Raw genomic sequence first — 14,922 nt, 5'->3', positions numbered from 1 at the left:
CTTGCTGTACCTTGGGGTTGCCCCGAACACTGCAGTTCAAAGTAGCATTGTAACCAGCTACAGCATACGTGTTAATGAGAGGCTGGGTAAACAATGGTCGTTCACTGAAGTCAAAATCATCGTAAACTGGGTATTTGTAGACTTTACCTATGAAATGAAAACAATACATTTAGAAAGATGAGTATTGTAGTGTAGCTAAATACCCAAGCATCTTAAGAAACTCCAGAGTCTGCCTGTCCTGATGCCAGGAACCAGCCTGCCGTAGTAATTGAACTCATATGGGAGGCTAGAAGGGGTCCTGGGAAGTGACTATCGCCCTTGGTCATGCTGTAGGATTGAGGTCTGAGGGCTTGTCTGTCTGGTGTCTGTCTGTAGGTGGTGTAAAAAATAATACACATATATTCAATTTCTTTGCCTGACTGACCTATACATTACAGAACAGCATGGGTCCTGTCTGCTGCACTGCAGAATGTCTGCCTTGACACTGTGTGTCTCAGCGTGTTCACTCTGCTGCCAATTGCTTTTCACAGTTTGCTCTGATCTGCCTGGCTCCATATCTGAAAATCCATCTGCTTCATGCAGTCCACTAACAATACAGATGCCCTCATGGATGCTGTTTCTGTGCAAGAAAAGCCTGGTAGTAAAACCCAGTTTGCCACTGACACTTTATCCCTGCTCTGTAATGCAGATTAACATCAGTAAATAACCTTCGCCCATAAACTAAGCTGGCATTTAAACCAGCTGGACAGATTGACATCTATTCCTGTGCACAGCCAACACTAAACATCTTTTTTTTTTTTTTTTTTTCAACCTGCAAGGTTTCTTACTGGCTTCAATGCAGCTTAAGCCTGATACTTACTCTCATGGCAGGAGCAAGTAGGCAGAGATTAAAAGCAATTCCTATAGCCCTGCTTTTGTTTGTGATCCAGTTTCTAATAGAAAAACAATTTGTTTGTTTGTTTGTTTTTCTTAATAGAAGTGGGTTCCGGTACCCCTGATCTCCCGTCCTTCAGCCTATCTGTGTGGGCGGTATGGGTTGTCTGTCCTCTACGTCATGGCAGTCATATACTCATTTGAGACAAACAGAACTGATCTGATTTGATTTTCTTCTGCTAAACCACCCATTTCTGGAATTTCCCTTCCATAAAAGGGCAGTTAGATTATATATTTATTTATTTCATGTTTAAATTGCCATTCCAAGCTGACAACTTCTGAAATGTCAGGACTTCTGACAGCAGGGATTCAGTTTTTCCAGCTCCACCTGCAAGAGATGTGAAGCAGGCAGTTAAGCTTAACTGTTGGATGCTGCCCCCGAAACGGACTGGAGCATTTGCACAGTTGGAGCTGGGTCTCCACTGGGAGGCAGTGGCCCACTGCTGCTAACAGAGCTGTGCTCCTCTTCCAGCTCAGTTACTTAGGTCTGCCAGTGGTGACACGAGTATGATGTCCAAGATCACAGGAAGTGACAGAGTATGGAAGAAATATCTCACTTGATTAAAACACAAAACAAAACAAGCACATACACAAAACTATTAACTATATGGACAAACAAAAAAGCCCTAATATGAAATGTACTAGCTGTTGCTTGTACCTGATCGACGGCCTTTTACCTCTAATGTCTTCCCAGACTCTGAACACACCCCAACCCTTTTGATAAGGAAAGGCTAATTAGCTAACCATCTTTTGCAATCAGAGCACTCTCTTTGGTCATTGTTGCATCCTCGCTGAGGCCGCACATGTTTTCAGCGAAGATCCGGAAGTAGTACTCGTTTCCTATGACGAGCTCATTAATGGTGGCACTGGTGCGGTGGTAGTGCTCAATTACCGTGAACCATTCCTGAAACACAGAAACACAGAGGCTAAGCTTCCCCGCAGCACACTGCGCTTCTAACCCAGACACTGTTTGGAAGGACCATCAAGCTGGTGGGAGTAAGATTTTCTATTAAAGGCATGTCAATGAATACTAAGTTAGTGAAGCTGACAGTAATTAACTATTCCATCTGATGTGAGTGGTTATGAGAATATCAGAGTTCAGCATTGTACAGTGAAGGCCAAATGGCAGTGAATCATACTGAATGGTTATGCTGTGTTAGCTGGAAGGGTTCATTTTAGAAAATTTAATATTACAAATGTTGTCCTGTGCAAGCAGGGTCAAGCTCCTTCATTCCTCTTACACGCTGCTGACAGAGAAAATACTGTAGTGGACAAAAAAACCTGCAGATGGGGAAAAGCCCTCCACAATGACTTGTGTTCACACAAGGACAACACACTAACCTACTCCCTTTTCCACAAGCTGAACATTCATGAGAAATATAATTTCATCCATGTTTTTCTGCAGCAAAAGGCATATCTTAAGGCTCAGATGGGGAGATGAGTTTTAGTGTTTTGGTCTTGCAGCAGTAGCAGGACGCCTATCCTAGTACACAATACCTACATAGCACCTGATATAAAAGAGGTTAATGCTAAACATACATCTAACACAAAATGCAGTATGACCACAAAACATTCTTGCTTTTCCTTACTCTACCCTGCAGAGTTTTTCTGCTTTTCTGAAAACCCACTTGTGCCAAGTTTCCTGTGCCACAGTTTGTGTTGATATTTGGTTGCCTTCATTTACTTCCATCAATTTCTGAGAAATCTGAACATCATCCCATGTAACTTGAGGTGTTTTCTGTATTCCTCTGAGGACCTATAGCTAAAGAGCTGTCCTTTGAGAAAATGGTTTCCTGTGGAAGGCCAGCTGTACTAGAAATGCAGAATTCAGCACCAGAGAATATGGGGGAACTATGACCAGAATGACCCATGACACACTGGCCCCTAGACACTGCTGTTGTTGTGTTCTCCTTAACACAGTAACTTAAGGACAGGGGGCATCATTTTTCTAGTCACTGTACACAGATTACCTCATCATACAATTTGAAGAGAAAGAAAAAAAAAAAAAAAGAAGAATGGGAAGGGAAGCAGAGAAACATGAGGAATTCATTGATCAGACCATGAAGCAGATCAACATAATGAATTTTAGGGGTGTGTGCAAAAAGTTTCCCTTAAACAATGCCCAAAATATCATCCTAAATTTCCAGTGTTTCAATTAGCAATAAGTGTTAAATGTAAGAATCCAAAATACCTTCTTTTAGTGAGGCATAAAATTCATGTTAGTTTAATGAAAATAATAAAAATTAAAATAAATAATAAAATAATAATAAGTAAAATAAAAATTAAAATGAACATGTTGCTCTTTTTGTCACTAAATCTCAAAGCAGTTTACAAATGACATTGTACCATTTTGCCATGAGTCATAAGGAGTTGTAGTGACTAATACAATATGCCATTACAGGTTTGAAATCAGTAGCCCCACATTTTGATTCTACTAGCAACCTGGAATTAGTTCTCTCTAATCCACCTGTCCTTTCCTGTTTACTCTTTTACATCATCTGAAAACATCTCTAGGTTTTAGAGATGGGATTCTTAGAAACTTTAGATATTCCTTGAAGATTTCCTGAACATCAACCAATGATTTGTCCCCCTTCATTAATTAAACATGTAAGGCTTTTTATTTTAAAAAGAACAGTTTCATAAGTACATCAGCCTTTCAAGCATCTTATTTACTTACCATACTCTTCTTATCCGCTTTTTGAATAGTGTACCCTGTAATGGCAGCATTGCCATCATCTTTTGGTGGCTTCCATGATAAATTTACATTCTCTCCCCACACATCCTCAATAGTTACAATTTCTGGTGGGCCAGGGCGATCTGTAATGAAAATATGGGATATGACATTTTCCATTATATTTGTTTTCTCTCTCTGCTTCCTATACACCTTCCACTTTGTTGCTGTCTCTTTTCTACACACACCTTCCACTTTATTTTCTTTCTCTCTTACACATGTATATGCCAAACCCAATGTCCAAAGAATGATGAGACTGCAAAATAAAACTTTCAACAGTTAACCCATATCAGAATCATGAAAAACCTAACTGGACCACTTTGTGAGTATGGTTTATAATGTGCATATGCTCTTTAGTTGCAGAAGGACATGATATTTTGAAAAAGAAATTACCAGTTGAAAAAGAGTTCTTAAAATGGGTAGTGTCAGACAATCATTATAAAGGCTTTGCTACCAGATTTGCCTATTACGTAAAGAAATAGGTTGGCAAAAATTAAAAGTAAATGTGTTCTCTTCTCTTTCTTTCCCGCCTACATATAGTTTCCACATAGATTTCTTTCACGTTACACTTACTACAAACTTACTATGAATTTACTACCATTTCCGTCTTTGGCTACCACTCAACAGGAAAAGGCTTGCATTCTGGATAAACAAGAACATGAAAAGCAAAACAGTGAAAAAAATAAGAGGCTATCATGTTTGAACAAGCAAACAAGCACCTGCCATTGTGTAGGGAGGTTTACTTAGAGACTGCAAATCTATAGACAAGTAATTGGATGTAGAGAATTGTTTTCCTACAGCCTTGGAATGGCTAGAGTCCACTTTTCTGGCACACATGCATTTCTGTTTCTGAAAACATACCAACAATTTGAATATCTATTGTAGCTTTGTCCTCCAAGTTCTCTACTTCCACTTTCATGTCATATTCTCCAGAGTGGCTCCTTTCTGCCTTTCGGATGAAGATGATTGTGTCATTTTCAGTGTTGCGGATGTTGATTTGGTTCTTGTCTATTGGAGAACCATTTTTCTGCCATGATACTTTTGCCCTTGGCCTTCCCTATAAGAAGCCAGGAAACAATTTATATATGCTTTTGGGAAAGAAAAGTGTCAGTCCTAAAGGGAAATCAAAACTGTCCTGAAAGGAGCAGACAAAGTTCATTTTTAAATAACAGAGCATTTAAGATGTAATCTCATTAATTTACCTAAAATGCATCCTCCCCACTCCCCAGGAGACCAAAAATATTTGCATATTCTGGCTAAACTGGACAATTACATGTTTTGAAAAGAAAAAGGTTAAAAGTCAAAAAAAGCACAACAAAATATTTCACCTTCTGGAACGGCCTACATTGTCTATACTGCTGATGAAAGACGAGGGCACCTAAGTAGGGGACTAATGCTCCAGGGCTCCTGAACTCTCTTCTTCCACTGCAAAAGCAGTTGAAATAGTTGTTAGGTAGACCAGCTTGACATCTTTTGGGGGGATGTGTGTACATTTTTGGCATGGTAGCACCCAGTTTATGTACTTAAATAGAAGTAAATTCCACTTGATTTGCCACTGGATTTGTCTTCCAGAGGCAAACGATTTATAAATGCTGTCCGAAAGGGTACTCTTACCCTTTTTTGAATGCCTTGTCTTAGAGAATAGAATAACCATACAATATTCCTTTAACTTCTCTGGAGCAGTGTATCTTGTACCCTATTGCTGATCAAGATTTTACTAGGCTTTTGACAGCCTGGTAGAAGCCACTATGAAGAGAAGACATTCAACTGCAATTCTTTTATTCAGAAGAATAAAGACTCTGCGGGTAGAGAGGCAGTAACTGTTGGGAGAGGTGCTATAACTGCAAATGGACATATCATTGGTTTTGATCTCAATGACTTAAAAATTGCAGTTTCTATCAGAGACAATGAAATTCTGCCCACTCTTCACCTCCCTCTCAAGAACACATAGTGATCAAATGCTACAGTGACACTCATGATACCATATCTAATTACTGCCAATGTAGTCATTTTGCATCGTGCTATTGATTATCTCACATACAATGTCTACTAAGAGGATTTATGGGTTCTATGGATGACAGATGATGAATCAGTCTGTCTAAGCTAGTTACCCAGTTCAGTAATTGGCTTAACATCACATCATTCTTTGAGACATCGAAACAAGCACCTGTGTACATCTGTGCATGTCCACATCTTCTTATATTAACTCATTGGCCTAACAAAAATGTATGGAAATAAGTTAAAAAGCAGCAATATAAGAAAAATGAGTCTTGAGTAATTTTCTGTCAGTGAAAGTTCTTACCTGGAAAGGAATCACAAGATTCACAGTTTCTCCAACTCTTCGAGTATAGGTCTGTTTCAAGTGTCTTGGTAGGCGAATCTTCGGAGGTTCTGAAAAAAAGAACAAAAGCTTATGTTTGACATTTATCCTCTTTTCTAACTGATGCAGTACTGCTAGGCATCACTATAAACAGAACTGTGTGGTCTACAATTCCCAAAAGTGACCACTAAGTGTGGTATCTTAAATATATTTTTCCACAGCATTACATTCAGTACACCACTGTAACTGTGGTGGTAGGAGTAGGTGAGATACTCAGTACTACTTAAAAAAGGAATATCAAATAAAAACTCTGCAGAAAAAGCCTTGAAAGCCTGAACAATAAAGGCTCAGAAATGAAAGGAAGAAATAAAAAGAATTACATATATTTTTAAAGATATTTACATGATTTCTAGCCACTGCAAGATGGCTTTGTAAGGGCACATCATCAGCATCCAACTACAAGTAAGTATTAGCCTTAAAAAACAGAACTAAATATGGAAGCAGAGTATATCTGTGAGTGGGAATAGGCAGGAGGATCTTACCTACAACTTCCTTGACTAAGATAGGCTGTGGGTGGTACCTAGGCTCACTTTCACCTGCAGCATTCACAGCTTTTACTCTCACGAGGATTTTTGAGCCAGTCGGCAGACCATTGATTGTAAACTTTGTTTTGTCTGTCAGTTCTGGGTTAGCCACGATCCATTCGTCAGCTAGTTTAGGGAAAAGAGGAGGGGAGGACGAACCAAAAGAATAGGAAATTATAAATACATCCAGTGTACTGATGAGGAAAATTATAGAAAGATAATTGATTCATTATATACTGATGAATCCATCTTTTTTCTTCTAATTAGGCTAAAATGAAATCTTGAATCTTACATAGAAAAAGTTTCAAATTTTAATGCATTTCTGTCAGTTATATATTTTCACTTAGAGAAATAAATGTTTTCAGAATGTGTCTATCATTTAATTGTACCAGAGAGAAAACTCATTTGTGTTTGAATTCAACTGATAGAAAACAAGGGGGGCATAGAATATATTTCCAAAAGCACTCAGCATTGATTTAACTTTCTTGGAGAGAAATGGGCTTTTCAGTTTGTTTCAATATCACAATTAAACCAGTACTGAGTAGTCTTGAAAATACTACTGAGAGTGCAGGGATCAGAGAAGCACATTATATTTACAAATTGCAATGACATGCCATCTCTCCTGGTGCCTTTATAAGAAGTCTGTATGAAAGTTATTCACACAATGAATAATGATGTATTGATATAAATGACATATGACATAATGACAACATTCTTAGATTTTTATCCTAACCCTAAGTGGTCACACAATCACTCCATAAGATTACACAACAGCACAGTCTCTCAGAACAGTTTCAATACAAATGATTCTTTTCCACACCGTAGGTTGCTACACTGCTAACACCTTGACCTTTGGAGCTGGAGACACGCAGTAGCAAGTCATTTTCAATACCTTCCACATCTTATAAAGATAGTACTACAATACTGCCATAAAAGACAAGAGAACTATTATAAGATAAAGTGCCCTGCAGACTTAGCACACAACACTGTGGAAGATTTTCATAAGTGTATGTCTTACTTTTAGGAATTAAGTTCTCCTTCAAGCTGCTTCTTTCAGGTTCTAGCAGAAAAGGATTGCAATCATTGACTGTTTCCTGAACACCTCCCCCTCCCCTTTATACATGTTCTGCAGAAAATTCTAAGAGTACATGTACTCTCAGAAATTTCTTTAATTTTATAAAGAGAATTTTCTTTTATTAAAGAAGTTTTAAATCCTTTGTTGGTACTGTACCTTCCAGGTTAAAAGGTGGCTCCACCAATTCCTCAGACAGATCTGTCGATATACCTTGTGAGAATCCATCTTTAAAATTAATCAGAGACACCCACTTTCACACAGATGGAGCATTTTGTCAGTGGTTAGCAATTCCTGTTAGTAAGTATGCAAAGATAACGCTGGACTTTAAAGATTTAGAGAACCTGTACTTAGGGAGTCTGCAAGTAGAAAAGAGGTGGGAAGAGGGCATCTAGATCAAGAACAGTTACGTAGGATGCTCACAGGAGAAGTAAAGGATAAGGAAAGAGAAGGAGATGAAGTTGTTTTTAGTTTGGGCCTGATTGCAGCCCTGGACAGATGAAAAATAGAGATGAAAGGAACACTTGGGAGAGAGAAATGAAACAAAATGATAAGTGATGATGGGAGAAAGTGTAGGTGGAGAAGAAAACACATCATAGAAGAGAGAAGAAATTCAGAGAGTAACTTTGAGAAAGCAAGACAGAAAAAAGAAGTATTGGGGTTAAAAAAAAAAAAAAAAGATCACTAAGACAGAGGAAGAAAACACATTTAACTAAAGGAAACATAGAAAGAAAACTAAACATGGCCAAAGTCATGAATAATGACAAATATGATGTAATCACTAAGGCTTTATTTCCTGGTCAAAGCTATCACTGCCCTGGATTTCCTGGAAGTCTGGATTGGGCCGTTTTCAGGACAGTAAAAATACTATTTCAGTATCTGTACATGCTCCTGGATGGGTACCCTGGCAAAGATCTCAGCCAACAGAGACTCTCTGAAATGCCTATTTACTAGCTATGAAAACAGATGATTTGCAGGTACAAAACCCTTTAAAGGCAGATAAACATAGTGTCCCAGGGAGAACTATGCTACCTTTGAAATACCATAGAAGAACCACTCAGCTGTGTATGTTACTGAGAACTGACTTCTCCAACATTAAAAAGATGTAGTCTACTTCACATTGCCAAAATAAGAGGTTCAAGCTGGATGTTGTAAACCATCCCTGGAAAGGGAAGTTATTTATTATCATATTTATTGTTATAACCTAACATGTTATTCATCCATATGCAATGCTAGGTACTCATGATGAGACTCCAGTTCAGTAATACACAGAGAGCTGCCAAACATGCTACCACAGTTAACAAAGTCCAGGAGTCCACCATGATGATTAATCTATGAGGTTCAGACTAAATGGAAATAACAATTTTCATGAAGCCAAACTAATGCTTATGGTACCTGTATCTTCTAAAGTATGATTACATGTACATATTGTCTTCCTATTTTCAGCTTGTGATTTCTCCTAATGATTGCTATGATAAGGAAAACTCCAAAAAAACCTTCTTTAAAGCTACATCAGTGAAGGAAGGAATGAAGAAGTCAAGGACAAGTGAGTTTACAAACAAAGAACTAAAAGAAAATTACAGCAGAATGAATATAGACAGTTGTAAAGAGTATCTTGAAATTGAAAAGTTATTGAATAGTATAGAAGATATTAGTCCAAAGCAGAAAGGCACTGAAAGAACTGAGAAAAGGAGGCACTGAGATATTGCAAGAAGGAAAAAAGAATTGAACATAGAGAAAAGGATGTATATTTCAATAATACAACTTTTCTTAGTGTTATTTTCTACTAAGCTTGTTTCTTTGTAGACATTTACATAACATATATACATAAATGTCAATTGTGTATATATAGATATATATGAATATATAGGAGGCATATACAGATATACACAAACACTCAGAAACCTATGTAAAATATGTTGTACCCATTGTATTTTAACTGAGGTAAGTAACAATAAGATGACAGTCTCAACTGCCATTTTGTTGCATTTCATATATTTTAAACCTATTTGAAAAATAAGATGTAAAGAACTTGTCTCATTCATCAGGCATACAGTGATCTAACGGTCCTTAAAAGGTAGATTTTGAAGACGCCTCTAAACACTCTAATTTGCATTAGCATGTATATAATTTCTTTTACTCTCTTTTCATCTTATTTGCCAATTAAGATATTGTAATGTCAAGGGTCATATGACTGTAACATATTACAAACACTTTTAATTCTCCTCCACCATCCTACAAATGTTAAATGAAGCATAATATTCAATATACACCAAAGACCAGTTCCCTTTATACCTGTACACATCTTGCTTGTGCAAAGGAAACATTATAGGAATGCTGCATCTTGATCTTAGATTGCATGCTTACTCTTTCTGAGCTGTTCCTGCAGCTCCCTCCCAAAACACAAGGAAAACCCTTCCTACCATTCCAGCTGTGTCTGCCTTCAGGTAATCTTCTCCAAACCTCTGAGCTTCTTGCAGTCTGTTCCTGTTCCTTAAAGATATTCAGCTCAATACTACAAGATGCTGAGTGGTCCTGAGAAAAGCCAGTGGTTCTTCACTCCCTTCCCACTCACCTGAGTGTGCGCTGAAGGCACTCTGCTCCTGTAGTATCTGACCACTTTTGTGAACTATTGTTTTCCTGGATTGACTGAATCTGAAACACGTGACATTGTGAATGACAAATTCTCTCCTCTACCTCTTGTCTCCAGGCTGTGGATTGTATTCATGAAATGCTTTCATTGAAATAGATGTCGTTATGAAAGAACACGTCCAGCTTGTCTCCTGATTTACAACACAGTGAACTGAACATAACAGATTCCCATTCATCCAATCACACAACATTGCTGGAGTCCCATTGTCTGGCATTTGCTCACACAGTCCTGCCTGTTTGGTACTCGCTCATGAGTTGGCGGACTTTTTGAAAACAGACTTCATCTGATGACAACTCAGAATAAAATCTATTGAAAAATACTAAACTGCTGCTGCTTGGTCTCCAAAGCCTCTGGTTGTAAATAGTTTATGTTTGCCTATTCCTTGCTATTTCACTCTTATAAATTTATTTTGTTTCTTACATCTTTATCAATTGCCTTCAGTTCTGTGTAGCTTTAAGACTTAGATGGACATAGTTAAAGATCTTGTATATAACTAGCCTGAAATGTTGGGGAAATTTAACATCCTCACATGAACTTTGCCTGCCTAGATAACTTATACAGCCAGCTGTTGGGAAGGCTGTCCATCCTCAGTATTGTAAACTGACACTTGAAGTAGCTAATCACTAATATGTCAAGATAGGGATTACCACACTGAGGAACTCCTGTCACTAAAACCTGGCTGACCTGCACATTCTTTGTGTCATGCTTATACTCATTTATTATTTCCCATCCATCCATTCACCCATCCATCCATCCACTCACTTTGTTGCTTCCACTTTTCATTCTTCTGGAAGACAAAAGGGATTACCATGGTACTTGCTACACTGCAACAGATTATATAGTTTTTGATTTGGAGTTCATAAAACGGGTTGAACTACAATAGCAGGTGGGATGTGGAATACAACCTAAAGAGAAACCTAAACACAACCCTACAGCTGGAGGCTTCTGACTGATTAATCTCTGCCTTGAAGTGAGAGCAGTAGACGCTTGTAGAGAAAACAGTGGAGGTCTCACCTATTTTCACTATTAGTAACATACCACAGTCATTGTCACTTACTTCCTTCAAAGCAGTACTCTACAACATAGCCATCTAAACCTGCTGCTCCAATGTGGTCTGGTGGCCTCCATTTCATTGTAACTGAGGTATCAGTTACTCCATCCACTGCCAGGAGAGTTGGTGGACTGGTAACAGCTGAAACAAGTTAGTAGTGAAGAGAAGGCAGAAAAATATATTACTATAAAAGTTCACATTTTTAGTGTTTTCCTCAAATTTAGCATCATCAAGGTGTCAGGCAACAGGCTAAATCCTGCCTACCAGGCATTTCCAATCATCCTAGCACTTCTCTCCCAATTGGAGACAAACAAGGAGAAGCAGATACCTCATTCCGTATCTGCTGGCAGCCTAACCCAAAGAGCAGTAAAGGGTATTGTAGAGATATTTTGAGTAGCATATTCCACAACAGCATGCTGTAGCAATATCATGGGGAGCTGTTGAGCGAGGTGGAAACCTTTGCTACCCTACAGAACAAGGCAATTTCTTTTATAAAGTCTTGTGGTTGTCACAATAGTTTGAAAAAACAGTTTCTTTATATTGGAAGGTCACCAAATTAGTCAGTGGTTAAATGAGTGACAAGGCCCTCTGTTACTTTGATATAAAGTACAAATAATGATAGGACATGTAAAATGGTGTAAGATATAACCTAACCTAATCTGGTTCGTCCTTGCAAAAGGATATAAAAAATATTTGATTCCTTTCTGGAAAAACAAAACAAAACAAAACAAAACACAACACCATACTTCAGTTAACAGGGATCATTGAGGCATAGATTAATTAATATTAGAGACTATTCAAATGTATCTTAGAATATGATTCATTATAAGATATTTTGCAAATTCATTTATTTTTTATTTCCATAGATAGATTACATACCTGTTCTTTAAAAATGGAAATCTATAGACTCTTTGTGAATAAAATATGTAGTGATCTTCAGACTTCCGGTCACTTTTTCTGGATATTTTTGACCAAAAGTCATTGTCTGACTGAACTTAGAGCAGGAGAAACAGAACAACCAAGAGTATACTCCATCATTATAAATTCTCTAAATTGCCAGTAGTTTGATTTTATTGACTCAATACATGGAGACATGAAACTATTAATTTATAACTATTATTATCCTCAAAAAGCATTGACTGTAGTATATTAGGCTCACCCATAGCATGTCACTGCTTTATCATAGTGCAGCATTTTCTGCCTATACCTATTTGGTCTTGGTTTATGAAAGACAATCCTTCAGGGATAGACATAAAATTTATGTAGCATCTAGCAAAGATATATCATGTGCAACACAAGCATAGAAAGAACTATAGTTGTATACTCAAATGACTGCAATAATGTATCAAGAATTATTGTCTAACGCATAGCCATTTTTCTATTCTTGTTTACTTACCTAAAGGAACAAAGGACTTTGAAGGCATACTTGGTTTGGAAATGCCTATTGCATTAACAGCAAATACACGGACCTCATAAGCAACACCTTCAATCATCTTCTTTGGCTCAAAAGTTGTTTCTTTACACAATTCAAAATTTAGCCTCATCCACCTGGAGCTTTGTTTCTTTTTCCTTTCAATGAAATAACCTATTAACCAAACAAAATAGTATTATAGCGGCTATTTTTGACTGGCCAATATCTCCTTTTTCTGGATACAGCTCAATATCCTCTTCTAGCTTCAGAGTGGTTTGGGGATTATTGTTTAATTTTTCTCTTTGCAGATTATCTGATAGCACCCTTTTGGCCTTCATGGCCACATACCAAGTTTTTCCAAACTCTACTTACAACATTGTTGTTTTTAGTTTAGAGTGCAAAGGGCCTGATTCTGCTGCTCTTTGACTTTCTTCTTGGTTCATTGTATTAGAAGATATTTCAATTTACTGAGTAAATTATTTCTGAAACCCCTGCTAACATTCAAACAGACTAATTTATCAAGTTTTGGTATTATAAGAGGTTGTCTTTTTAAGTAGGGGGATTGATAATTTGGCAACATACAAAATGACAAATCTCAAAGCATTAAAAAAACAGATATGTGATAAAATTGAAGACTGAATATAACATTCTTGCATTGAACTACTCAGAGGGCCACTCTCCAAGGCCTGAGCTGAGCTCTGATACTATGGTGTTCAATAATTGCAGTGAATTTCTTTTGTCTCTATTAGAGCATCACCAGCCAAAAAGAAAAGTATGTACCTAAGATAGGTGATCCACCATCATTTGCTGGAGGTTCCCAGGTCATAACACACCAGTCTTCACCAACCTCAGTCACATTTGGTGCCTGAGGAGGATCAGGCACATCTGTTGTAAAAAACAAAAACAAACTTTTCTTTGCACAGTTCCTGGATTCAGTAGAAGCAGTGCAGAGCCCTCAGGCCTAATATAAAAAACACTGAGAAACAAATTGAAACTAAATTTGCCTATCTTGAATAAATACTCTGACCAACAGGCAAGAGCACGGTGATAACATCAGTAGAAGCCCTTGACTATTTTATTTTTTAAGTAAGCAGTTGTTGCATTATTCTGTATGGATCCTGATTTGGCAGACATGATTTAAGAGTTTCTAATATGGAGAGAGAAAGAGAAAGGAGGTCTTTGTAGATCCTTCATGGCAGGTGGTTAGGAAGGGATAAACGCCAAGTTCTTCAGTACAGTCAAGACACCTTAGGTGCACTTGAGGGCATGTGCCAAGGACCACAGTTACCAAGAGAATGAAGAATGTTACAAGCAGCCTGAGACAACTGCAGAAGCTTGACCCCAGTAAAGTGAGGTGGCAGCAGGAGTAGTAATTATCTCGTACTTAAATCCCAGGCTGAGCTCATGTGTCCTTCATTAACTCTGTGCCTTAGTATCCTTGAACCTCATTTCCATATCTGAAAATGAGCAAAAACAGGAAAATGGAAGATTTCTGAGAATCTTCAACAGTTTGGTAGCTAGGGAGAACGGCATCTACAGGAGAGACCCTTCAGATACAGGAAGAAAAATTTGGCTATAGTTGTGGTGCAGAAAAGCAGGATCATTTAATGGATCATTTATTGAAAAGGACCATGATAAAAGACATCATTTGTGCACTGTTTCACATGACTTACCAACCACTTTAATGTTGATTAGAGCTGTGTCCTCTCCAGCCTCATTCTTCAATGTTATTCTGAAAGGACCTGAATCTTCTCTCTCAGCTGTGTCAATGACCAGACAGCTGCTGTCTGGGTATGTTTCTGCCCGTATTCTTCCACTGTCTGTGAGCCACTAAGAATCAAAGTAATTTGAGGGAAAATTAATGGCTTCTGATTTGAGATTCAAAGTGTTCAAAAATCAAAATCCTAGTGCAGTACAGGACACTTCACATTTCATTAAAAAGTGTCCATATGAAAAATCATATTAAAGCTCTGGTTTTCAGTCAGCAGATTATCACAAAAATGACAAAATAACCAAGGGATAAATAATTAACTTCAAAATACTGTAACTGTTTAGTACTCAGTTTGACCATTACATCTCAAAGGAAAGGTCACTAGTCTCACTTACCCTGTGAGCAAGAACATGCTTGTATCAACACTATCAGATGTTAATTTTTGAAAAGAGTTTA

At 37.7% G+C, this 14,922-nt stretch overlaps 1 protein-coding gene across 2 annotated transcripts in view; it reads right to left on the bottom strand.

The window, feature by feature from the left end:
- MYBPC1 (myosin binding protein C1) overlaps positions 1-14,922 on the bottom strand; it is an 81,044-nt gene that overhangs the window by 10,425 nt on the left and 55,697 nt on the right. For both annotated transcript variants that reach the window (XM_084511866.1, XM_084511867.1), the window contains 11 exons: positions 14,429-14,585; positions 13,536-13,640; positions 12,741-12,929; positions 11,351-11,485; positions 7,800-7,868; positions 6,527-6,694; positions 5,967-6,055; positions 4,526-4,721; positions 3,611-3,750; positions 1,678-1,837; positions 11-147 (listed from right to left, as the gene is read on the bottom strand). In XM_084511866.1, coding sequence (XP_084367992.1) covers positions 11-147; positions 1,678-1,837; positions 3,611-3,750; positions 4,526-4,721; positions 5,967-6,055; positions 6,527-6,694; positions 7,800-7,868; positions 11,351-11,485; positions 12,741-12,929; positions 13,536-13,640; positions 14,429-14,585 — 1,545 coding nt within the window. The remainder of the gene's footprint in view (positions 1-10; positions 148-1,677; positions 1,838-3,610; positions 3,751-4,525; positions 4,722-5,966; positions 6,056-6,526; positions 6,695-7,799; positions 7,869-11,350; positions 11,486-12,740; positions 12,930-13,535; positions 13,641-14,428; positions 14,586-14,922) is intronic.

The sequence above is a fragment of the Aythya ferina genome, assembly GCF_964211825.1.
Source record: "Aythya ferina genome assembly, chromosome: 1".
NCBI classification, from domain to species: Eukaryota; Metazoa; Chordata; class Aves; order Anseriformes; family Anatidae; genus Aythya; species Aythya ferina.
The sequence above is the reverse complement of the archived record's forward strand: the minus strand, read 5'-3'. Positions and strand labels throughout refer to the sequence as shown.